The 24,047-nt window shown below is 47.8% G+C and overlaps 1 protein-coding gene across 7 annotated transcripts in view; it reads left to right on the top strand.

Moving 5' to 3' along the window:
• GAS7 (growth arrest specific 7) overlaps positions 1 to 24,047 on the top strand; it is a 317,655-nt gene that overhangs the window by 188,267 nt on the left and 105,341 nt on the right. For 6 of the 7 annotated variants that reach the window (XM_006156410.2, XM_027774916.1, XM_006156411.2 and 3 more), the window contains exon 2: positions 13,064 to 13,184. In XM_006156410.2, the coding sequence (XP_006156472.1) occupies positions 13,064 to 13,184 (121 nt within the window). Of the gene's footprint in view, positions 1 to 6,369; positions 6,516 to 13,063; positions 13,185 to 24,047 lie in introns of those variants that run through there. The other variant, XM_006156413.2, reaches the window with a different exon arrangement.

Raw genomic sequence — 24,047 nt, 5'->3', positions numbered from 1 at the left:
ATGGGCGAGACGGGTTGGTGCGCCGGCCACCCCCTACCCCCCCCCCGGGGGGGGTGTTAATTTCTTACTTTTTGTCTCTCTGTCTCTTCAGAGAGCACATATGCCCTATAGCAAAAATCTCTCTAAAAAAATAAAAAATAAAATAACCACAAGACCTTTGGGCACCTCTTCCAAACGTCTGTATGAAGCCCGAGGAATGCCTGATATTTGGTGGCATAATCATGCTGGTCAGTTAATACTGAGTTGCTCTCAAAAGATGCTCAAGAGCGGGCATCTCTCAGAACCTGTCCAGCTGTACAGTGTCACTGGGCAGAAACCATCAGCCAAGAATCCCAGAAACATGGGACTTCCAGGGTTTTCCACACTCCTGCACCGTCTCCTCTAGAACCCTGTTAATTGGACCTTCTATTTTCTATCTGTATCGTCAGTGCAGAAGTCATGGAGGTCTCTTCCTCCAGGGTTACAGGATTAAGGGCTCCCCAGGAATGTGTGCAAGCCCACAGAGGAGGCATTTCTTTCCACCCTCTACTGCTTGAGCCCCAGTCACTTCCGGGCTGGGAAGTGACCTCTGACCCAAGAGGGGCCGTCTGGCCTATTTTTGCAATTTGCAGGATCATTTGCAAATCTTTTCATCAGTTTTTGTCCCTCTGGGGGCCTCCGTGTTGTACGGCTTAACAAGTTCCTGTGAGGGTTGACTTCCTGTGTCCTTGCTGCATGGACTACATTGTAATTGCTCTTGATCTGAGCCAAAAGGCCAAGAAGCAATACATTGTAATTGTGTTCATCAAAATTCCTGGTTAACCAGATCACTCCATTCCTTCATAGCGGCAGAAAATACAGTCTATTGTTCCGTGTCCTCTTCCTGCCTAGTTCTCAGAAATATATCCAGTGAGTTGATCAGCCCTGAGGGAGGTGCTGGGGGCTTGCGGATGGACATTGAGGGAGGCCAGAACCCTCGCTGAGCCCAGTAGGAGCGAGAGACGATTCCATCTTTGGGCTTTTTGTGAGCTGGGAGGAAACTCTCGTGGCCCCAGTGTTCACCTCTCATGGTGGGCACCAGTGACTGCCACAGCATGGGCCTTCCTCTGGCTACTTCGTGAACAGAGGAATGATGGGGTCGAGATGTGGAAACAGTAGCTGGAATAGGTGAAAAAAAGCATGGAACACCCTTCACAGGGACTGGAGTTGACAGCCGGGTTGGGAAACCCAAGGGAGTCGCCCCTGGGCATTTTTAGATTATTGTCCAGACAGGCTTGGAGTGGGGGACTTCAGTGGTGAGATGCGGTTTGCCATGCCTTCCTTTGTGACCATGGCCTTCTCCTTGGAGCACACTGGGATTGAAGTGCCTGAGGTCACTTGGATTGTACCAGGTTTGGAAGAGTCCTGGGGACATTTGCATTTCAGCAATTGTGATTAAAGCTTGGTTTGGGAAGTTAGGACTCAAAGAGGAAACCCTGCTAACTAGGTTTCTTTTTTTCTTTCTTTTTAATTGCCAGAGGGTATACTGAGAGAGAGCACTCCCCAATGGGGCATGGTCATGCCACAATCCCCTCCCCATTTCTCTGTCCTGTAGGGATTTGGGCATGTGTGCACACCCACTTTCAAGCCATCAGGACAGGGGTTCATACTCTGGTCGGCCAGGTGGGATCTGGTTCTCTCTTAACTACTCGGTCATGGGGCCAGCCCCAGGAGATTGTTAATCAGAAGAGTTTGAGGAAGAGTCAGGCACATTTACTGAGAAATTTGGGGAATAGAGGAGTGGAAGGCAGAAAGGCCATCTCCACCCCCTCCATGGCTCTCTCTGCCTTCTTGGTAGAAGCTAGAGGGGAGCTTTGCACTTCACCCCTTTTTTCATACAGGGGACCACGCAGAGAGGCTAGAGGAAAGTGGGTACACATAGTCTTGTCTGAGCTTTGGCTTTGGGAACACTTGGAGGGCTTCCAAAGCCAGACAGATAGTGCAGATGAGGCCTTTTGGAAGCTCTGGGTTCCTGCACTTTCCCTCAGCCCACAAAGGGCCTTGGTGCCAACCTGTCTTCCCTAAAGGACTTCAGAGCTCAGAACCCCAGGGGAACCTGACTGCCCATGGGGCTGATAAAAGCCGGTGCAGGTAAGGCTCACAGCTCAGGGCCTTTGGTCTCCAACGACCCCTCCCTTCTGATCCTTTCTAGCTGGGAGACTTCAGTTTCCAGGGCAGAGACTAGGGCGGACACCAGATGCCACAGGACACAGAATGGGAGTCAGCTGGCAGGGGGACCTGGGAGCTTCTTGAGGAGGGACAGAGGCGTCTTGATTGGCTAGGGAGGAAGGGCTGTGCGTTCTGCTGCTATTTCTCTCCATGGCCTCTCTATTTATCCTCCTGTCTCTTGATCTTTTCTAGTATTACCTCGCCTCTTGTCATTCCCTTTTGTTACACTGTGTTGAAAAGAGCCTTATGTACACGCTGCTGTCGCCAGCTCTGTAATTGCTCATACCTCTGTGTATGTGCGTGTCCTTGCTCTCTTTTCCCATGACTGCTTCACTCTGCACCTTTGTCTCACTCCTTCTGGTAGTTGGGGTACATCTTTTAAAAGTTTATTTATTTCTTCCATGAGAGAGGAGATAGAGAGACAGAGGGAGAAGGAGAAGGAGTCAGGCAACCTCACAGGGTCTTCGTGCCATGATCCATCCCCAGCCTCAGCCAGCCAGGGTCAGGAGCACGTACGTTCCTGGCACCTGGCCTGCACAGGGACAGCTCAGGAGGTGAACCGACACCTTCCCACATGACCTCGGTTGGAGGATGGCGAATGACCCAGAGTGCGTCGTTTAAGTGCTTGTGCTAAGGAGACATGAGTAGTGTTTTCTGAGGCCTCGTTTGTAGAATCTATCCCTGTTGTCTCCACTCATGGAAGGGAGCTCAGTTCCCTGCGACGGTCTTGGTATTTTCCCTAGAATCCACCAGAGTATCTTTTGAGATGTAGTTACAGAGAAATCTGAGCCCAATCTTATTTTTATTCTTTTAAGGGAGATGCTATCTTCCCACGTAGATGTTCCTAGTACCTTATCCTGAACATTGCTGTGTTAATATATTGTTAGGGTAGGGTGTGTATGCTTGTTTTTCTTTTTTTTTTTTTTAAGTCTTTATTATTTTTTTCTATTTCATCTATGAGGGCATGTACATGGGAGAGACAGGGACACACTTGGCAGGGACTCATCACACCATCATCTCTTTCCCCCAGCCCTCCAGGATCTTGGTCTCACGTGCACCCAGAGTGTTCTCAGGTCAACTGGGGATCTGAACCCACAGTCGGCCGTGTGGCTTCCAGCACCGCAGTTCAGCATGCCTCTGCCCCGTCCCTGAGGCTGAGACATGCTTACTGGTCTTAGAAAATCGATTTTACCTTGAACACTGAGGGACCTTCTGTGCTGCACAGCTTGGGAATTATTATTACTTTTTTATAGTTTCTTTCCTGTTAGAGCTTTCATTCTGGCCTCCTGGTCAGGAACATAGTATCGATATTTTGGCTTGCTGTTCTGCCCCTTGTTTTAATTTTTCTCCATTTCCTTTGCATTCTGGGGAAAAGAATTCCAAATTTTTTTTTAACATAACTCACTTTTTTTGCAATAATAATTCTATGTTTTATTGCATCCAATGTGCATTTTCCTTCTGTTAGAACCTTTCAAACTTCCCTACAATTTTAATCACTTCCTGTTCCTTTTTTTTTTTTTTTTTGGTCGTTTTGTTTTCTTTTTCAAGTCTACTTGACTTTTTTCAGCATTCGTTTCTCGTGGCCTTGTGATTTTTTGCTCGTATATCGATGTCATGTCTTCCTGTCCTCCATTGAGATTGCTAAACAGTTTCCTGAAATGTTTCTTCTGGATGCTGTATGAGATCATGATTAGAAGTTTGTGTCTCTCTTGAGGCTTTTGGACGCTGTTCCTCAATCTATTTTCTGCAGTTAAAGCAACACTTCTATTAACCTGTCCCCCCAACCTTCCTGTACTCACTGTTGCTCAGTCTAGTTCGAGCCTCTACCGGCTGGGGTTCACTCACAGGGGAGCACACATTGCCTGCACTGCTGTTTTTTGTCTACCTATTTGGTGAAATCTGTTAGAAGCAATTCCCAGTTTCCATTCTTTCATTCATTCCATGTTCTGGACACTGTCCTGAGGCTAAAACTAGGAATAAGGCAGAGGTGGCCCCACCTTCCTGGATTTTATGCCACCATCTCTTGATAGCCAAAGAGGATTGGTTCCAGGACACCCCTCCAGTCCCCAAGTCTATGCAAGCTCAGATTCGTTTTATAAAATGGTGTAGAATTTGCATCTAACTTGTGCACATCCTCACATATACTTGAAGTCATTTCTAGATGACTTATAATACCTAGTATAATGTAAATGCCATTTTTTTTATTCTTTTTTTTTTTTAAGAGGTTTTTGCTATAGGGCGAGTGCACTCGCCAGACAGACAGAGAGAGACAGAAAGCGAGAAATCACCCGCCAGGGGGGATGGCCACACCACAGTCCCTTCTCCTCCATTCTCCTCTCGGGATCTTGGGCACACATGCACATGCGCCCAGCATGAGTTTTAAGCCACCGGATCCGGGACGCGAACCACGGTCAACTACATGGGAATCCAGCGACATAGCCATTACGCTAACTGCTGGTCCCGACATTTAAATAGTTGTTACACTGTACTTTTTTTAAAAAATACTTTATTTATTCATTGAGGAAGGTAGACAAGGGCCCCTGACAGGGTCACACTCCAGAAGATCAGCCAGCTAGTATTGTGGGTGCACAAGGTGCTCTCTGGTCGGCCCAGGAACTAAACCCAGGGTCTTCACATATGACTCCAACCTCACATGGCAGCACCCTGCCCCCTGCACCTCTGTATTGCTTTTTAAATTTATATTATTTGTATTATTGTGTTGTTATTTATACTATTTTTCCCCAAATATTTTATTTTATTTTATTAAGGTTTTTGCCTTAGGACACATGCACTCACCGGAGAAAGACAGAACCGGGAAAGTAAGAACTCAGCCTCCGGTTTGAGGGATGACCACACTGAAATCCCTTCTCCATCCCCCTCCTGGGATTTTGGGCATATACTCATGTGCGCAGCCTGATTTTTTTTTTTGGAGAGGTTTTTGCTATGGGGTGTGTGCGCTCACCAGACAGACAGAGAGAGACAGAGAGACAGAAAGCAAGAAATCACCCCCCAGGGGGATGGCCATGTCGCAATCCCTTCTCTGGTCTCCTCTCAGGATCTTGGGCACGCACGCATACGCACCCAGCGTGAGTTTTAAGCCACCAGGTCCAGGAAGCGAACTGCGGTTGACTACGTGGGAGTCCAGTGACATAGCCATTACGCTAACTGCTGGCCCCAGCAGCCTGATTTTTCAAGCCACCAGGTCTGGAACTCAAACCACGGTTGGCCATGTGGGAGTCCAGCGGCATACCTACTAGGCCACCTGCTGGCCTCTCCCCAGTATTTTCAATCCATGGTTGGTTGAATCGCCCAATGCAGAACCACGGATAGGGAGGGCCCAGGGTGGTCTGTTCTTTGTTGATTTGGTGGCCCTTTCTCCTCCTCCTGACCAAGTCTCTGAATCTCTGACCATCAGAAGACATTGCCAGGACCCAGCTTGTCACCTATAAAACTACCCATGAAGCCTATCCCACCAAAATGCACTGTTCCATTGCGGGGTTCCCTGCTTCTCCCACGGCTGCTTCCTATGCATCGCCATCTCTGAATAGATGCAGATGATGCCAGGGCTGGGAGAACAGGTTTTCACTCGTGAGACAGGAAGGGTGCCCAGCAGTCTTAGAGACCTAGACGCTGACGCCGGTGACATCCTTGTGGATGTGGGACCCACCTTCATTTGTGTCTTAACCCATTAGAGGCGAGCATTGTTCCTCAGATAGCTGCTCCCTGCTCTGGGTATTCCACTCACCCTAAACGCATCCGGTGGGGAGGTGTGAGATCTGAGAGGCTCCAGCCCAGCTGGGTCTTGGTCTTTCTGGTGGTCCCCATCAGTAATTGGCTGACCCAGGCTAAATGCAGAGTTGGCAGCTGGGACCAGGTCTACGGAGGGTGCACAAGCTATGAAGTGGGTATCTGGAGTCGGGGCCTCTCGGGCACACCCAGCCATGCCTTGGCTGCTCCTGGATGTCCAGCTGGCTCCGTGGTTGGGGAAGGAAGAACTTGCTGGAGAGTCCTTTGTGGAGAAGCCTTCAAGCAGTGCCAATCACTGCACTGGGCTCATTAGCAGTCATTGCCATGGAAACGGGCCTGCCAGAAAGTAGCTCGTTAGGCTGACAACTTCAGAGATGTTATATATAGATCTGGTGTGGGGGGAGTGGGGGTGTGGGGCCCTGTGGATATGCCTTTCTTTAGAGCTCCTATTGCTTCTGGGTTTGGGGTGTGAGAAGACGCAGAAAGGGAGCCCTTAAAACTGTCTGATCCGGCCGCGGAATCAAGTGTCTGACGACCACCTGGTAATACCGACAAGTAGCACTCGCTCGCTGCTTCAGAAGGTAAGAGCCAGGTGTGTCCAGAAGCTCCCTGAGACACAGGTGGAGGTGGCGTCGGCAGCCCGGGTTGAACTTAAACTTGAAGCCAGGTGGAGGCTGTGGGGAGCTGAGTGTAGAGGTCGGTTGTGCCTGGAGGCTGCAGAGACAATCTCGAGTCTCTTAAAATAGTCTCTTTGAAGGGCGTGGGGCTAGGAGACAGGCTCCTTTTCTTCGATAACTAACCACACAGCTCCACGGTGTCTTCTGACAAATGGCACTCATTAAGATTTTATGTTCCCGTTTTTATTTCAGAAATGGTATTTTCTCTTGGTTGTTCTCGCTAAAGCTTCAATGGAGTGGTTCCAGGGTACAGAGAGCATGAGACCACCCCGGGGAATTGCTGAAAATGCAGACTCTGGGCTGGGCAATGGCACCGAGGTGGCACAGGTGGGCCCTATGGGAAAGGTCCTAGGTTCATGTCTCAGGACCTCCCTAGGCCTCCTGGATGGCCTCCTGTGATGTGGGCTGGCTGAGGATGGGGGTGGATTGCAGCATGGGGATTCTATTGGGGAGTCCTGTCTCTCCTCTCTCTTTCTGTGTGTCTCTACCTCACTCATGGGAGAGATGGGTGAATGAACTTTGATAAAATGCAGACTCCCAGGTGCCAGGCTGATGTGGTGGTTGACTCAGGGTTTCAGCATGCACATTTTAATTCCCATCCTCAGTGATGGACGGGGTGTGCTGGGGTGACCACACTTTGAAACACACTGATTTAGGGGCATTTGTTTTTATCCTCTGGGTGACTCCTCTCTGCTTGCTGCCTGCTTTTCCCCAGGAGGACATCAGTAGCCACCATGAAGAGGAAAATGTTTGAGGTTGTGTTATTTTAAATAAGGAGACGAGGGACTCAGCCTCCGGCTGGGGAACGTGACGGCTGGGACGAGGGTGGGGATATTTTTGCACATCTCCCAGGAAGGCATATGCTCATTTGGAGACTGTGAGACAGGCAGGAGGATCAGGCCGAGCCGTCATTCGCCTTGGATGGGCGCTGGGAGGGCAGGTGGTCCAGGTGAAGAAATGGAGCTGAGCGAGGGTAATGGGGGGAGAGGGGCTGAAGAGCGCCTGTCTAGGTAACTGGGGAAAAGCCTCTAGAACAAAACCAGTATTTCCGAGTAGTTCGTTTTTGTCATTGAATGAGTTGTGCAGCATTGTGCAAGTTAGGGCATCCTCTGAGTCTCTGAATTTTCATTTTAAAATAGAAATGAATGCCACTTCTGAGGTAGGCTTGTTGTCTGGATTGTATAAAGCACAGGCCCATCCAGTGTGCACTAGTGGCATTTGGTGACGGGCAGAAGTCATCTTTGATTACTGCACGTGGGATGGGAGCTCCCGTATTTCCTGAGTGCCTGCTAGGCTAGATCTGAACCTCTTGTTATTACTAGTGGGCTAGGATGAATGTGTAGGTACACACACACACACACACACACACACACACACACACACCCTTTGGGGGTTGCAAAAGGTCTGTAGTTTTTCTCAGATTCTTACAGAGGATGGGCTTCCACGTACAGTTGAGCAAGTTGTCTACTGAGTAGGGGAGCCCGCATGAGGGAGGAAGGGAAAGGACTGAAACCTGGCCGTGCACGCTAGCCTAGGGGTGGCCCCTTCCAGAGGAAAAGGCACGTTTTATAATTGCCACAAAGATATCCTTTGCATTCGGTTAAGGATTTCTGAGTTGGAGGAAACCACCTTCATCCTTCCCCCCATCCCGTCCCCGCTCCCTGTGATCTTGTTCCTTCTAGGGAAGGTACCCACCCCTCTGAACTGTGTCACCTCTGCTTCTGGTCCGCACGCCCATGGGGAAGAGTTGGCAAAACTGAATGAGAGAAGCCACAGACTAAGGAAAGAAGGGAGAGACTTATCCGGGAAGGAAACTAGTGAGAAGAATGGGTTTGGGGAAGACCTTGGTTATTGGTGGCAGTTCCCACTGTATCCTCCTGGTGCCTGTGGGTCGCTTTGCCATGAGGCTGGCATTTCCTATCCCTCTGTGGCCACGAAGGATTAGGTAATGTTGCTGTTTTTAGTCTTATTAGTGAGGGATTGACGGTGGGGTGTCCTGATTTCTTCCTTTGCCACATCTTCTTCAAGTGTTTATTGTGATAAAATACATGGAACATAACATTTACCATCACACATACATTCTCAGTATTGTGCCACCCTGCCCACTCTCCCAGTTCCAGAACTTTGTCATCATCCCAAGAGGAAAACCTGTGCCCATTCTCCCTTCCCCATAGCCCTTGGCAACTGCTTATCTATTCTTGTCTCTGTGGCTTTGCTGATTCTGGGCATCACATGTAAATGGAATCATGAAATAAAGAACCTTTTGTGTCTTTCCCTTGGCATAATGTCTTCTAGGCTCACTCATGTTCTGGCATGTATCAGCCCTCCATTTCTTTTTATTTCAGAATAATATTCCATTGCCTGTTTATCCATTCATCCTTTGATGGGCAGCCGGGTTGTTTCTGTCGATCGGCTATGACAAATGACATTGCCATACACATTTGCGTTCAACTCTTTGAATGCTTATTTTCAGTTTTAAGGATAGGTACCCAGTTATCTCCATGGCTTTCAACTTCTGACTGGTTTGAGGTCAGCTGACAGGAGAGGAGAAAAGCCCAGTAGCAGTGGTGCAGGTAGTAGGCAACTGCTGTGAGATGCTGGGGTCCTGAGTTCAGATCGTGGGTTGACTGAATGCTCTGAGCCTACCCATGGTCTTGGCTGGCTAGGAGTCTGGGGGAGGATCATGGCATGGGGAGACTCTATCAAAGATCCCTGTCTCCCCTTCCTCCCCACCATGAAAGTAATAAATAAAAATAAACTTTAAGATGAGGGAAAGCCAGAAGGACTATGGCTGCCTCAGGAGATGGAGATGAGGGTGGGTGGAGGATCCCTGATCATGCAGGAGGGGGTTGTGGAGACCACCTTAGTCTTGTTGGCCGGATTGGCCCAGGGACACTCCTTCTCTACTCTTTTGGCACCTCATGGCCTTCTGGCCTGGTAGCAGGGTTTCTTCCCCCTTAGGCACTACCTGTAGGGTCCTGCATTTCCTCTTGGAGACCTCAAAGCAGTCATTTTCCCATCTTGGTTGTCAGGGTCTTCGCATGTCAACTGGTGCTTCTTCAGACTCAGTAGGGTTATTTAGATAAATTATCTAGAGTCATTGTAAAAGAAAAGTACTCTGTCACTGTGAAGGGACAGGTGTTGTTACTGTTCTATCAGAGGTGGGGGTCAGTGGGTCCATGCACCCTCCAGTCTCCTGACTCCTGAACCTTCCCAACAGAAGGCACTGTCAACTTCTTAAGGTGCCACCGCTCCCCGCAGCCTGCCAACCAGGTCTTCATTTTTTAAGCCAGGTAGTCCTACAAACAGATACCTCACAGAAGTGACCATGCTGGTGACATTTCGGGCAGGCAATGGTGAGGTGCTGGGGTGCAGTTTCCTGAACTCTGTATTGCAGGAGGCCAGGTCTATGTGAAGCTTGGTCTCATTTGCCCTGGCCTCGGTCGGCCTACTTCCCATGGAATCCCCCATGTCTTGTGCCCTCTTGGTGGCAGGCATGCTTCAAGGTATTGTTATTCATCTCCCCAGAGTCCCCTCCAGTTGGGCTAATATCATCATCCTCTGTCTTCTAGATGCAAAGATAGCCTGGTTGAGTCATTCGTCTGTGGTCACAGGCTACCAAGTGGTTCCATCGGAACTGGCACTGAAAGCCATTTGGGCCAACAGTGGAGGGCTGTTTTCAGTGTGCCTCTGGGCAACCTCTCCCCAGCCCTCTCAGCTCATTTCTGGTCATGTCAATCTCTGACTCTCGTTTAACCCCCTTTAACAATTCCTATGTCCTCCCAGGTTATTAAGACATCACCACAGTGGCCTTTCCCATGGTCAGTTAGCAAACATTTTTGACTCAAGAAGGGACCCGATTTTATCCCTCTCGTTACAGAATATTTCTCTTTCCAGTCAAACATTCATTTGTTTGGAAACATATTTATTTATTTATTTATTTAAAGACAGAGGAGAGGAACCCCCAACAGGGTGCCAGTGCTGTAATCCACCCCAATCCCAACCAGCCTGGGTCATGGGTACACGTGCATGTACTTACGTATACCGGGAGGTTCCAGGATGTGAACCCAGGACCTTGCCGTGTAAGTCCAGCTGTGCTACCATTGTGCCACCACCAGGTCCCTTAAACACTTGCTTTTTTTTTTTTCTTTTTAAAGTTTTTTTTTTTTTTTGCCATAGACAAACGCCTGCTAGAGAGACCAAGACAGAAACAGAGAGAGGAACAGTGAGAAATCACCCTTGGGGCGGGGGATGGCTGTACCACAGTCCCTTCTCCTTCATTTTCCTCTCAGGATTTTGGGCACACACACATGCCTGGTATAAGTTCCAAGCCTCTGGGTCTAGGACTTGAACTGTGGTCAGCCATGTGGGAGTCCAGCACCTTAACCACTATGCCAACTCTTAAGTTCTCTATGCTTTACTCCTGACTCATTGGCCAACATTTATATTTCCTGTAGAGGGGATCCTTTATCCACATACACAGACACACACCCTTTACTCATCATAAACCATTTGTCTTGCCTGTGTTTTGGCCATCCTCCAATCCAGGAGAATCCAGAGCAGTGCAGAGGCCCAGGTAGATCTGCATGGGCATGTGCTTAGGCCCAGTGGACGTGCTCTGTTGGTGAAAAGGCAGCTGGGTGGGACACCGCTGCTTTCTGCCCGGCCACTGGCCACCTCACCATAGCTGGCTGTTCAGGAGACAGTCTGACGTTCGGAGTCTCAGCGGCGCTGCGGGTTAGCAGGTGTGTAGGAAGCAGAAGTGCGGAGGGCATAGGGGAAAGCTTTTAATTAAGTTGTGAAAACTCATCATGAAACATTCATCACAGCTACACAGAGGGTCGACGGGAGGCTGTGTGTACTCACAGTCCCAGGAGCAGCTAGGATTTCCTCGCTCCCCCCCCCACACACACACACAGACACAGGCAGGGCGCCGCAGGAGGCCAGGCACGTGGATTTGCAGCCTTTGCAAGGCAGAGAGCAGCCTGTGAGCCGTGAGTCCCCACTGCTCGCTGTCTCTGCACATTCATTTATAGATTTCTTCCATGAGAGAGAGAGACAGAATGACAGACTCCCTCAACAGGGCCCTAGTACCACGACCTGTCACCTGCCTCAGCCAGCCGCGATCCCAGGACACCAACCCGGGACCTTCCCATGTGTGTGTGTGTGATCGTGCTGCCAGAGTATGGCCCCTGCTTCATGAACTTTTTGATGATAACTCTATAGATGGTTTTCTCTGGCTTTTTAAAAAAGAATTATTTATTCAATTTCATTCATTGTCATCGTTATCATTATGATTATTTTATTTCAGCAGATAGAGGGGAATTGAGAAAACAAGCTGCCTGGTACAGAACTTGAACTGTCGTCAACTATGGGGGAGTCCAGCACTTCAACTCCCATGCCACTTGCTGGCCCCTGTAAACTTCAGGGCTGGCCACATGACCTAGTGGTTAAGGGAGCTAGATCCCACTTAGCCAATGCATGATTTGAGAGTCAGACCCGGCAGCTTGAGAAATATGCCAGGAGTGTGTGTGCACGCGTGTGTGTGCGTGCGTGTGCCCCAGGTCCCGACAGGATGGAGGAATAGAGGAGAAGGAAACTGTGACATGATGACACTCCATCGGGGGTGCTTTCTCCGTCTCCCTCTTTTTCTGTCTGTCTGTCTCTGGCAAGTCCATGAGAAATGTGGCAAATTGAAAAAAAGAAAAATTAGGGGCTAGCATGGCGTTTGGGGTGCTGGACCCCCACATGGCTGACCGTGGTTCGTATCTCAGACCTGGTGGCTTTCTTTCTCACTCTTCCTTTATCTCTGATTGAGTGCACATGCCCTGTAGCAAATTGGAAAATAATAATAATAATAATAAATAAAATTAAGTAATTCTTAAAAAAGAAGAATTAGATGTCACCTACAGTGAAAACTGGGTCAGTGTCCGCTTCATCTCTGAGTCCCTGTTCTCGTTGCCAGAGTGATCTGGACGCCTGGTGAACACAGTCCCATCCAGCTCTTTGCAGATGGCCGGCGTTCCGGAGTGTTTCACCTCGCAGTCGCCGCGGTGTACGTTAATTACTTCTGCTAGGTTCGCACAGCAGGCCCGCGGCTCCGGCTGCTGCTGTACTTGGTGGTCCTGTGGATTTCAGGCTTCATAGCCCGCAGAGAGCATGTGGAGTGACGGGGCCGCGGGCAAGCGCATCACCCCGTGAGTGGTTTCCTCGGGGACCAGCGAGGAGGAGAAAGCCTCACTCCCTTTGCTGACTGGAGAGTGTCGCTTCTGCGCTGGCTCTGAGAGTACAAGTGCTCCCACCGCTGCTCCTGCAGTCCCGGGGAGGCCTGTGGGCCACTCACGCCTCGACATCCAGCTCTTCCAGGGCGAGCCCATCGGCCTCTGACTTCCTGGTTTAAAGCAGGTGCAGAAATGCCGAACGTATGTGACCTTCTCTTTCCTCTCCAACAGAAGCCTGGAATGGTCCCCCCTCCGCCTGGAGAGGAGAGCCAGACCGTCGTCCTTCCCCCGGGCTGGCAGAGCTACTTGTCCCCGCAGGGCCGGCGCTACTATGTCAACACGACGACCAATGGTGAGTCCCTCACGGGCCCAGCTTTTCGTCTCTCTAGAGGGGTGCTTTCCTTTTCTGTTTGAAAATTTTTTTACTTATTTATTCCATGAGCAAGAGAGACAGCACCCCCAAACAGAACCCCAGTGGACTCAGAAAGGTCCTGAGTCCTGAAGTCAGAACCTTCCCATGTCGTTCAGCCTTGAAGAACATCACGTTTACTGCTCTGCCACTGTCTGTCCCCCACCTCGCCCTGTCCCCCGTACAGGGGCAGTTCTTTTTTCTCCCTCCTCCACCTCTCTGTTTTGGGGACGTTATTTATTTATTTATTTATTTATTTATTTATTTATTTATTTTTAAGAACAGATCTGTACTCAGAGACGGCAATAAATTCTTACCTTCCCCACAGTGTTGAGTGGTAAGGATCTGAGTCTGGGTCTTGCTTCAAGGTCTGAGTCATCCTGGAACTCTGGGCATTTTTTTTTTTTTTTAAACCCCATCTTATGGTCTAGGGCGGGATGATTTTTTTGTTTGTCTATTTTTCTTTTTTTGTTGTTTTCTTTTTTAAGAGAGATTTTTTTTTTTGCTATTGGGTGCATGTGCTCACTGGAGAGATAGAGAGACAGAAAGTGAGAAATCATCTCCCAGGGGAATGGCCATACTGCAATCCCTTCTTCATTCTCCTCTTGGGATTTTGGGCATGCACGCACATACGTCTGGTGTGAGTTTTAAGTTGCCGGGTCCAGGATTCAGATCATGGTCGACTACATGGGAGTCCAGCAATGGAACCATGACACCATCTTTTGGTCACTAGGGCTGGGTTTTTCAAACAAGATCTTAAAAGATTTGGGGGGTCAACTTGGTTTGACTCAAGTCAAACAGATTAAGCTCCTGCATGATTGTTGGAACTTTGACTGCATTGACACTCAAACTCCAACACAGGCATTGCAAATGTTGGGGTCTCCCTAATTTCATTACTACATCTTTTTCTCACTGGTTGACATTCCTTAGAACATGCTTTGGGAAATTCTGGAACTGCTACCTATGGGTTTTTTGACCCATGAAGACAACATAGGCTCCATGTGTGTTTCTGAGTTGAGCAGAACTGCACCCCAACATCCCCAATTATTATAGACTTCCTAGGCCTTCGGAATGACTCCAGGATCCCCAGGTCAAAGGCCGTGGGTTTATAAATTGAGGGTGATGTGGTTCTCTGACAAGGTGAGCAGGGTGCAGTTGCAGGCTGTGATCTTGGGTGGGGCAGGGCAAGCCAGCTGCTCGCCTTGTGTCTGAAGCTCTGTTTTCCCAAGTAACTCTCCAGGAGAGAATAGGGAAGACAGAAATAAAGCAGGTTAGATTTGGTAGGGATCATTGACATGTGTGCCAAGACTGAATGTGAAATTTTGCCAAATCTGCCTTTTGGCTCCACCTCGGTTTCTCACCTCTCTCGTCTATGGCCACATAACCTCATGGCCACCTCTTTCCACCTGGATGGATCGTTACTGAGGGTTATGATCATGAGCCTGCGTTCAGAGGGGTCCTGGGGCCCGGAGAGCCAACTGCTGTTTAGAGAAACCCAAAGTGCAGCTGACAGCTGCCACCCCGGGCGGCGGGTTTACTCATAGTTCCTTGGCAACCTGACCTTCTTCGGGCCCAAAAAGGGTGTTTTAGTTTAAAGGGTAACCGGAGTTTCTAGGAAAAGGGAAGTAGCATTCTTTCTGACCGTTCTAATTTACGCTTCCTCAAAACGAGCACGTGAGCAGCTTCCCGCTGTTATGTGAGACTGCATGTTTCAGGGGGGTGTTTACATGGAGCCCGCACCTGTGAGGTGCAGAGTTGGGACCGCAGGATTCAAGAATTGGCCCTGAATTAGGCACACTATTGCAAGGAGTAGGAAATACGGCTTTTTATTTACTTATTTTTAAGATTTTTGCCAGAGTGGGTGCACTCTCCAGAGAGACAGAGACAGTGAGTGGGAAAGTGAGAAATCACCCCCTGAGGGGATGGCCAAGCTGCAATCCCTTCTCTTCCATTCTTTTCCTGGGATTTTGGGCATGCACACATATGTATTTAGTGTGATTTTCAAGCCACCAGGTCTGGGACTCGAACCACAGTCAGAAGTCCGTTGTCAACCACTACACCACCTGTTGGCCCCAAACTGTGGCTTTTTAAAATCAGCATCTTGGCAGCCAGCAGGTGGCATGGTGGTTAGGGCACTGGACTCCCACATGGCCAACGGTAATCCAGGTCCCAGACCCGATGACTTACTTTCTCACTTTCTCCCTCTCTTCTCTGGTGACCACATGTGCCCTGTAGCAAAATTTAAAAAATTAATGATTATTAAGACCAACAGGTGGCATAATGGTTACATTGCTGGACTCCCACATACTTAACCTCAGTTCAAATCCCAGACCCAGTGGCGTAAAACTCACACTGAGATCCCAAGAGGAAAATGGAGGAGAAGAGATTGCAGCATGGCCAGCCCCCCACAGGGGGTGATTTCTCACTTTCTATTTCTCTGTCTCTTCAGCGAGCCTATGTGCCCTGTAGCAAAAAATCTCACTCTTAAAAAAGAAATGATGAATGAAATTAAATAATCCTTTCAAAAAATCAACATCTTTATTATTTTTCTTTTCAATCGTAGAATGGTGTTTTCTCAGGGTAAATAATTCAATAACTACAAAAGGGTTTCAAATAAAAAATAAAAATCCTTGGTCCCATTCCCTGGATTTACTTACCATGAATAGTCTAGATATCCATATTCTCTCATCTTCTGAACATACATACACTTATTCTTTTAAAGTAAATTGGAAAATACTATCTGGGTTGTCCATTAAATTACTGTGGCAGTGCGTTGTGGCTACCTTGGCATCCTTTGTACATTTCAGTCTGACTTGCCCCTTTTAATAGCTGCATAATGCCCATTGCATGAATATGCTCCAGTTCTTTAACCAGCGCTGTGCTTACTCATGGATTTTAAAGTCACGTTTTACGTTGAGAGACAGTATCTGACAGCCTTTTTCTGGGGTTCAGACTTCTGCATGTCTCTGGGTCTGAGATTTCTGGTGGATCTGGGAGATGGTCCCCAGGAGGCTCTAGGTGAGGAGTCAGTGAACTTGATCTGGGAAAGACCTACGAGTAAATATTCTAGATTTTGATGATTATATGTTTCTGCAAAAGGCTTTTCTATTTTTTTGAGAGATTTTTGTTATAGGGCACATGCACTTACTGAAGAGACAGAGAGACACAGGAAGTGGGAAATCATTCCCACAGGAAAATGGCCATCCCACGATCTTCCCTTCTTCATTCTCTTCTCAGGATTTGGGGCATGCACGCACATATGCTCAGAGTGAGTGTCAAGCCATCAGATCTAGGACTAGAACCTTGGGTGATCACATGGGAGCCCAGTACCTTAACCACTTTGCCACTTGCTGAGCCTGTTCTTCTTTTTCTTTCTTTCCCTTTTTTTTTTTTTTTAAATTTGATTCTTTAATGAGGCAGAGAGACAGAGAAAGAGATGAGCAACTCCATTAAGGTCTTTATACCACGATCAACCCCTAGTCTCAGCCAGCCCAGATCATGGGCACACACACCCAGCATGCTCAGAGAGACCCCAGGACATAAACCTAGGACCTTTCCTATGTGAGTCCACTTGCATTACCTCTGTGCCACCACCTGGCTCATAAATCTAACAGGGCTGACCCTATAACCTAGTGGTTAAGGGAGCTGGATTCCACATAACAGACTATGGTTTGAATTCCAGCCTGGCAGCTTGAAAAACATATCAGGTACATGTGTGCGTGTGCCCCAAGTCAAAACAAGATGAAGAAATAGATAAGGGATTGGTGTGTGAGCATACCCTATAGAGGAGCACTTTCTTCTACCTCCTCTGTCTGTCTCTCTCTCTCTGATTAATGTATGAACCCTTTAGCAATTAAAAAAAAGGTTAAAGTAATATTAACATTCTAGTAGCAACGAGGACAGTTTATAAAACAGGAAGGAAATACAATTGCCTAGTTACCATAAGAATATTCATCTCTACTAATAATCAAGTAAGTTAGAGCAGGATTTTTTTTGGTGGTGGGGCATAGGGCGCATGTGCTCACCAGAAAGAGAGGGAAAGTGAGGCTGCCAGGTCGAGGGTTTGAACCATGGTCGACTACCCACAAGTCCAGTGACATAACCATTACCCCATCTTCAGGTCCTGGTACTCATCTTCTTATATTGAAACAGATTTTAAATGAATTCCTATTAGGTTACGATCATGAGAAGAGCTGTGAAGGAGAAGGGTGTTTTAAGAAGATGTCGCTAAGAGATCCTGAGAAGTCAAGGGGGGCTTCCTAAAGGAGGAGGTACCTTTTCATTAGGATGGAAAGATAAGAAAGGGGCTGGGGAGGGGAAATGCTTTGTTGATGGGAGAGTCAGTCACTGTGAACATCCTGGGAACATCTCGTTAGAGATGTTGCTCTGTCGTCCGAGGGGGTGGGAAGCAGCTATCTTTCTGAATCTCTTCTGGAAATTCTTTCTCCGGCCTGTTTTGTTTGGCTGCTGTGGCGATTTTAAAATTTTTGAAGCTGACTGTCTTTCTGCAAGAATGTACCTATCCGGATAGCCGCTCATTCTTTTCATACCTGTGTTTATCTTACCTCCTGACTCCTGAAGGCACTCCTCCCTGCTCAGTCACCCGCATCCACCTTTCTGCCCAGACTTTCAGTCTCTGTGCCCACGTGGCTGGGGCCAGAACCGCAGGCTGAAGCATGCACTCCCTCCCCACGTGGGACACAGATCATGGGTGTGCCCGGCCCACCGCCCAGGAGGGGTAGCCACTACGGTAAGCTACTGCAAGCCATTCCTCTCTCCCTTTCTTCCAGATACTTCTAGCCCCCCTCCTTAAACTCTCATCTGTTTTCTCCCCCGCTTTAACACCATTCACGAATATAACCAGTTGAAAATCGAATTTACACTCGCAGGACCGTGTTCTGGCTACTCAGCTCATTTTCGTACCTGTTTCAGATTTTACAGTTGGGCATCATCGCTGTGCTAGCCGCTGCGCTGGGCTCTGGGGATGGAAAGTCAAAGGACGCCTTCTCTGCTTTCAGAGCCCGCAGTTCTAATGGGGTCGGGGGCACACAGACGCCTCTGAGTGTTACAGGGCTTGGCGTGGACATCTGAGGGCTCAAGGAAGGGAGTGAGCGACTGATCTGAGTATCAAACGCGTCTTTGAGGAGAGTTCCCTTGGCTCGGGCATTCACAGTGGAGGTTCCGGCCTGGGTGAAGGCATGGCGGCCTGAGAGAGGCAGATGTGTGAGCATCAGGCAGGAACAGGGATGAAAGAAGGCGAGGGGTCTCATCTACTAAGCCTCTCAAGACATTCTGAGGAGTTGGGGCTTTGTCCTGTGGGCCAGGGAAGCCATGGAACGTTCCCAAGCAGTACCACGACACGACTGGAATGTAGCAGCACGATCGCTTGTACAGCAGTGGAGGATTTGAGGACAGTAAGTGTGGAGTCTGACAGACTAAATGAGAAAAGAAATAATGAGGTCAAACACCGAGTCTGCAGCAGGGGCTGGGGAGGAGGAGGAGAATCTGTCAGATAGGCTGTGGCAGGCCGGGGTAGGGAGCAACTCTGATCCCTCCCGCTTTTTTGCCTCATGTGATGGGGTCATGCAGTGAGAATACAGAGGAATGGGTATGCAAGAAAGAAAATGAATTCTTGTTGAGCATTCTCGTTCCTTGGGAGACATTCAGGAAGAGAAGGCTGGCATATGTTTGGATGCATGGATTAGTGACTCGGGGGCCAGAGAATGTGGGAGCCACATAGGTGCATGGCCTGGCACCCAGAGAACAGGATAGATCCCATGCGTCCTTTGCCTGGTCACCGTTGCTCAGGGACCAACCTACCCAAGCACACGTGGTGGCTTAGAATTTGCATTTGTTCCATCAGCAAGTAGATGGGGTCGGGAGAATGCAGGCGATCGCTCAGGGAAGCCGATAGGTGGGAGCCCGGCAGCACAGAGTGGAAGAGAGTGGCCAATGAGGCTTTGCAGGAGTTGTCAGAAATCTGAGACATCCAGAAGGCAGTGCCATGGAAGGGAAAAAAGATTGTTAAAAGGAGAAGTCAGAGACAGACTGAACTACGGATTAGATTTACGGTAGGGGTGATACTGTAAGTCATTTAAGAAAGCACAGATTATTTAGAACGTAGGTGTTGGGCTGGAGGGTAAGCCAAGGCACCGATGACTGTTGCTTACTACTGACTTGGTGGGTAAGTCAATGCGATGAGGCTGTTGCTTTCGGATAAACTCACCAAAGGCATCAGGGCATACTTTGTAAGAAAGTCCCCATCTCCCCCCAAAGCGTGTGGCTCTCCAGGTACTCTGTCACGCAGAGTGGCTTTCAGTTCAGCCCCACGATCTCTAGTTCTGGTGTCGGGGAGTTGCTTACCCTGCACTGTCTGGGAAAGTGCTCCATTCCCACCAAAAGTTCACTCTTTCGCTAAAAATTGAGATTATGTTTTGCTCTGGGTAGTGAACTATTTTCAATAGCCGCCCTATCAAGGCTCCTGAACTAGTGTTAAGGGGGCAGTTTTAGTCTGTTTGGACTGCTATAACAAAATACAATACGCTGGTGCCTTATAAACAGCAAAAATTAATTTCTCACAGTGCTAGAAGCTAGGAAGTCCAAGGTCTAGGAGCCAGCGGATTCAGTGTCTGGGGAATGCCTCCTTTCTGGTTCATCCTTGCTGTCTTTTCACATGGTAGAAGGGGCAAACAAGCTCCCTTAAGCCTCTTTTATAAAGGTACTATTCCCATGAGGGCATGATCTAATCACTTCCTAAAGGGTCCCACCTCTTAATACTATCACTTTGGGGATTAAGGTCAACATAGGAATTTTGGGAGGATGCAAACATTCAGACCATAGCAGGAATTGTATTTCAAGAGAGACAGCAGACCACATTGCTTGTTCCATTTATGAATGGAAGGCTAAATATGCATGCTTAATCACTTAACAATGATGTGGTCATAGGTATTCAGGTCCTCTTTTTAGAAAGACACTAACCTTTTAAATATTGGTTAAGATACATTTTACCAAAAAAAAAGATTCATTTTACCATTTGGACATTGTAAGGGTATCTAAGACCAATATAGAAGGCCGGGGCTCATTTTATTTAATGTAAGAGTCAGTACTTTACGTATTTACTAATCTTTGTATACTTTAAATCTAGTAGCTTTTTAAAATTTTGTCTGTGTATTTCATGTATAAAGAAAGAGGTGATTCAGGGGATATCTTAGCCCTCTTCAGCTGGAGAGCAGAGCCTGAGGCAAGCATTAAGTTTTAACACCTTTTTTTTTTTTTTTTTAAAGAAGTATCAGCCTAGATCAGTGAGGGCAGGTAAGAGAGAGGTCAGAGCCAAGAAAAATGCCACGATACTGACTAGAATTTAACAATGAAATGCAAAGGTGCCCAGCTGGCCCCTCAGAAGATGTGTTCATTACCCTGGAAGACTTGCCGAAAGCAACCATGCCTTCACGTGATCCATGGAAGAGCCGAGATGTTTTATCTGCTCACCTCCCTCTCATCACCTAGTAACCACTGACCAAGCTTCTCTTCTTGGAGAGCTGTTTGCCTGACACATGTGGGTTGTACTGTCTGGCCCCCAGCATCCTTTCAGAAAGCCTGACTCCACCCCATCAGAGGGAGGCTTCATCCAAGCCCACGGTGGGTGGTCAGCAGAGCAGGGCTGAAGTATCAGCCAAACTCAAGGAGGTGCTTGAGGAAGCCCCGTGCCCAGTGTGTGTCCCAGTGCAGAGACCCCGAGGACTGAGTGCTGTGCACGTCTCCTCCTCTGTCTAGTGTCAGACGGTGCTGACTTGATCGTTCATCAAAGTGGGATTCAGTGACCAGTGACTTTCATTCTGTAGTCATAGGAGACCTTCCAGATCATCTAACACAGGAGTTGGCAAATTCTTTTTTTTTTGGAGAGGTTTTCGCTATAGGGCACGTGCGCTCTCCAGACAGAGAGAGACATAGAGACAGAAAGCGAGAAATCACCCCCCAGAGGGGATGGTCGCGCCGCAATCCCTTCTCCTCCATTCTCCTCTCGGGATCTTGGGCACACACGCCCACGCGCCTGGCATGAGTTTTAAGCCACCAGGTCTGGGACGCGAACCATGGTCGACTATGTGGGAGTCCAGCGACATAGCCATTACACTAACTGCTGGTTCCCAGGAGTTGGCAAATTCTAACCCAGGGGCCAAATTCTGCTTGTGGTCTATGTGAGTAGATAGAGTCACTGGAACACATCGTGCCCTTTTGTTTTATTATTGGCTGTAGCTGATTGTCCATTATGTGCAAAATTATAGCAAGAGACATATGGCTTACACAGCTGAGAAGAGGTACTGTCTGGCACTTGACAGAAAAATGATAATTCCTGGTCTAGCCAATAGAGCTTCATTTCACACAGAAGGAAATGAAATCCCCTATTTGATAAAGAATTTTGCTCTAAGGTCCCTGGCTATTTAAAAGCTAAGCGATGACCAGGTCCTCAGCCTTCTCATCTTTTCTTTTTAGCCTCTAGAATCAGAAGAATGGGCATGGTAGTGACTTAGTTTGGAGTAAGGAAGACTGAGCTCATGGACGAGTAGAAAAAGAAAATAACCTGAAATAACAACGAGTTTTAAGGGACGCCTACACGTCTTGTTAGAATGTCAACCAAAACCCAGGAGAGCGGGGAGTTGTTTTTAAGCTCTTCTGACAAAGACTCTATGTGTATAAAAAATGTTTTATTAGGTTTTTGAGTGAAGCGGGGATGACTAAACCAGGATTTAGGTTTTGGACTCATTTGTCAAAGAGTCAGCAATTTTCTTGATTTCTTGTTTTAATTTTTCTGTAAACGGGCAGACTCCCATTTAACTTTATTATAGGGGGAACTAATGTGAGTGAGATAAGTTTTCCAGGAGAACACTTTAAAAAAGCACTCTTTGAGCTTTTCTTTGTTACAAATAATTGGATACTTTTCTAACTCTCTAAATCCAACAGCCCTGATAAGTCCCTGTTTAAAAAAAAATATATATATATATAGTTGCCCAGAGAAGCGTCTATCGCCAAAAACACCAAGCTTTTTTCCTCTGTCCGTCTGTTTCGATCAAATGCGAGACTAGAAAGATGTTTGCATTTGGCACATTCCATCGATTCAATGAGATGAGTGTGCGTGTGCATGCACGCCCATGTGAACATTCCTTATTTGTGCTTTTCTTATTACTTTTCTTTAATGGACTCTTAGTGGAAGGCTGTTAGACCTTAAAGCTTACTATTAATCTGCTTCCGTGTGGGTTTCTCTTCCAAGATCATCCATTATACTTGGGGATGTCTGGATAATCCTGAAGTGCATTACAGCAATATAGCCCTCGTTTCCCACCAGGCTTTAGGACCCATGATCTCTCATTAGAAATGCCAAATGAGTTGGCAAGTCGTTCACCCTGCCAGTACCCCGAAGACCCGTTCAAGTCAAAAGACAAAGGAGACGGATTTTATCGTTTGTTTTATCCTAGGAAGTTGAGTGACTTTGAAAAGATGCTTGAAGCCATGCGAGGACATTCCTGGTGCTGTTGGGTGGAGTTGCTGGTTAGCGGCCAGTGGTTTATTGCAGATATGGAAGTGGAGCAGGAAGGACTGTGGGGCTTCTGACCCAGTGCTTCCGCTTCTAGCTGCTTACCCAGGAGGACTGAAAACACGTGTCCACACGGAACCTGAGCACACGCACTCAGAGCAGTATCGTTCGTAAGGGCCAGAAACAACCCAGCTGATGAATGGATAAACAAAATGAGGTCTCTTCACACAAGAAAACACTATTCAGCCATAGCAGGAATTTTTTTTTTCACTGGCCTGGTGAGAGGGATGAGCCTTTGAAAGGACATGCGAAGTCAGAGAAGCCAGACACTGAAACTCATAGGCGATGGTTCCAGTTACATGACAGGCCTACAACAGGCAAATCCATAGAAACAGAAAGTAGATTAGTGGTTGCCAAGGGCTGGGGGGAATGAAGCGAGTGAAGCCTAACTGGTAATGAGTCTGGCTGGGGTTTCTTTCTGAGGTGAGGGTTTTAAAATTAGGTAGTGTAAGGGTTGAACAAGTCCATGAATATACCAGAAACCACTGTATCTTATGCTTTCACAGAGTGAATTTTACAGTATTGTATTATATAATGCAATGAAAGTGTTATTAGGGCCAGCTGGAGGTGCAGCAGTAATGAAATACTCTCTGATGCTGGGCCCCTATAGGACGGTCCTAGGTTCGAGTCCCGAGGCTTCCATTACACACTGGCTACATACATGCATGCCTAGTATCTCCTGGCTGGCTGAGGCCAGGAGGGGGATCATGGCGTAAAGACTCTGTTGGGTATGCTTTTTTTTTCCCTCTTTCTCAGGAGAAATCAATAAACTAAAAAGTGTTATTAAAAACAGGCGTGTGTCAGAGTGGTCGGCATGTTTGTGACTTTCTCGGCGGCCTTTAGGAACAATTCCTTAGACATCTTGGTTGAGGTTCCCTCCGACTGATTCCCAACCTTGGTGGGTATCATAGGCACCTACAGAGAGGAGTTTGTTAGACTAAACCAATGAGGAGCCAGCAGGTGTTGTGGGGGTGTAAGGCACTGGACTCCCACATGACTTCCAGTGGTTCGAGTCCCAGAGCTGATGACTTGAAAATCATTCTGGGTGTGTGTGTATATGTGCCCAAAATTTTGGGATTGCAGCCTGGCTGTGTCTCCTGGGGTGGTGATTTCTCATTTTCCATCTGCCTTTCTCTCCGTCTCTCCCTGGGAAGCACATGAGCCCTACGGCAAAAAACTTAAAAAAAAAAAAAAAAAAAAAAAAAAAAAAAAAAAAA

Source organism: Tupaia chinensis, unplaced genomic scaffold, assembly GCF_000334495.1.
Source record: "Tupaia chinensis unplaced genomic scaffold, TupChi_1.0 Scaffold000493_1, whole genome shotgun sequence".
Classification (NCBI taxonomy): domain Eukaryota; kingdom Metazoa; phylum Chordata; class Mammalia; order Scandentia; family Tupaiidae; genus Tupaia; species Tupaia belangeri.
Note: the sequence above shows the minus strand (reverse complement) of the source record. Positions and strands in the feature narration are given on the sequence as shown.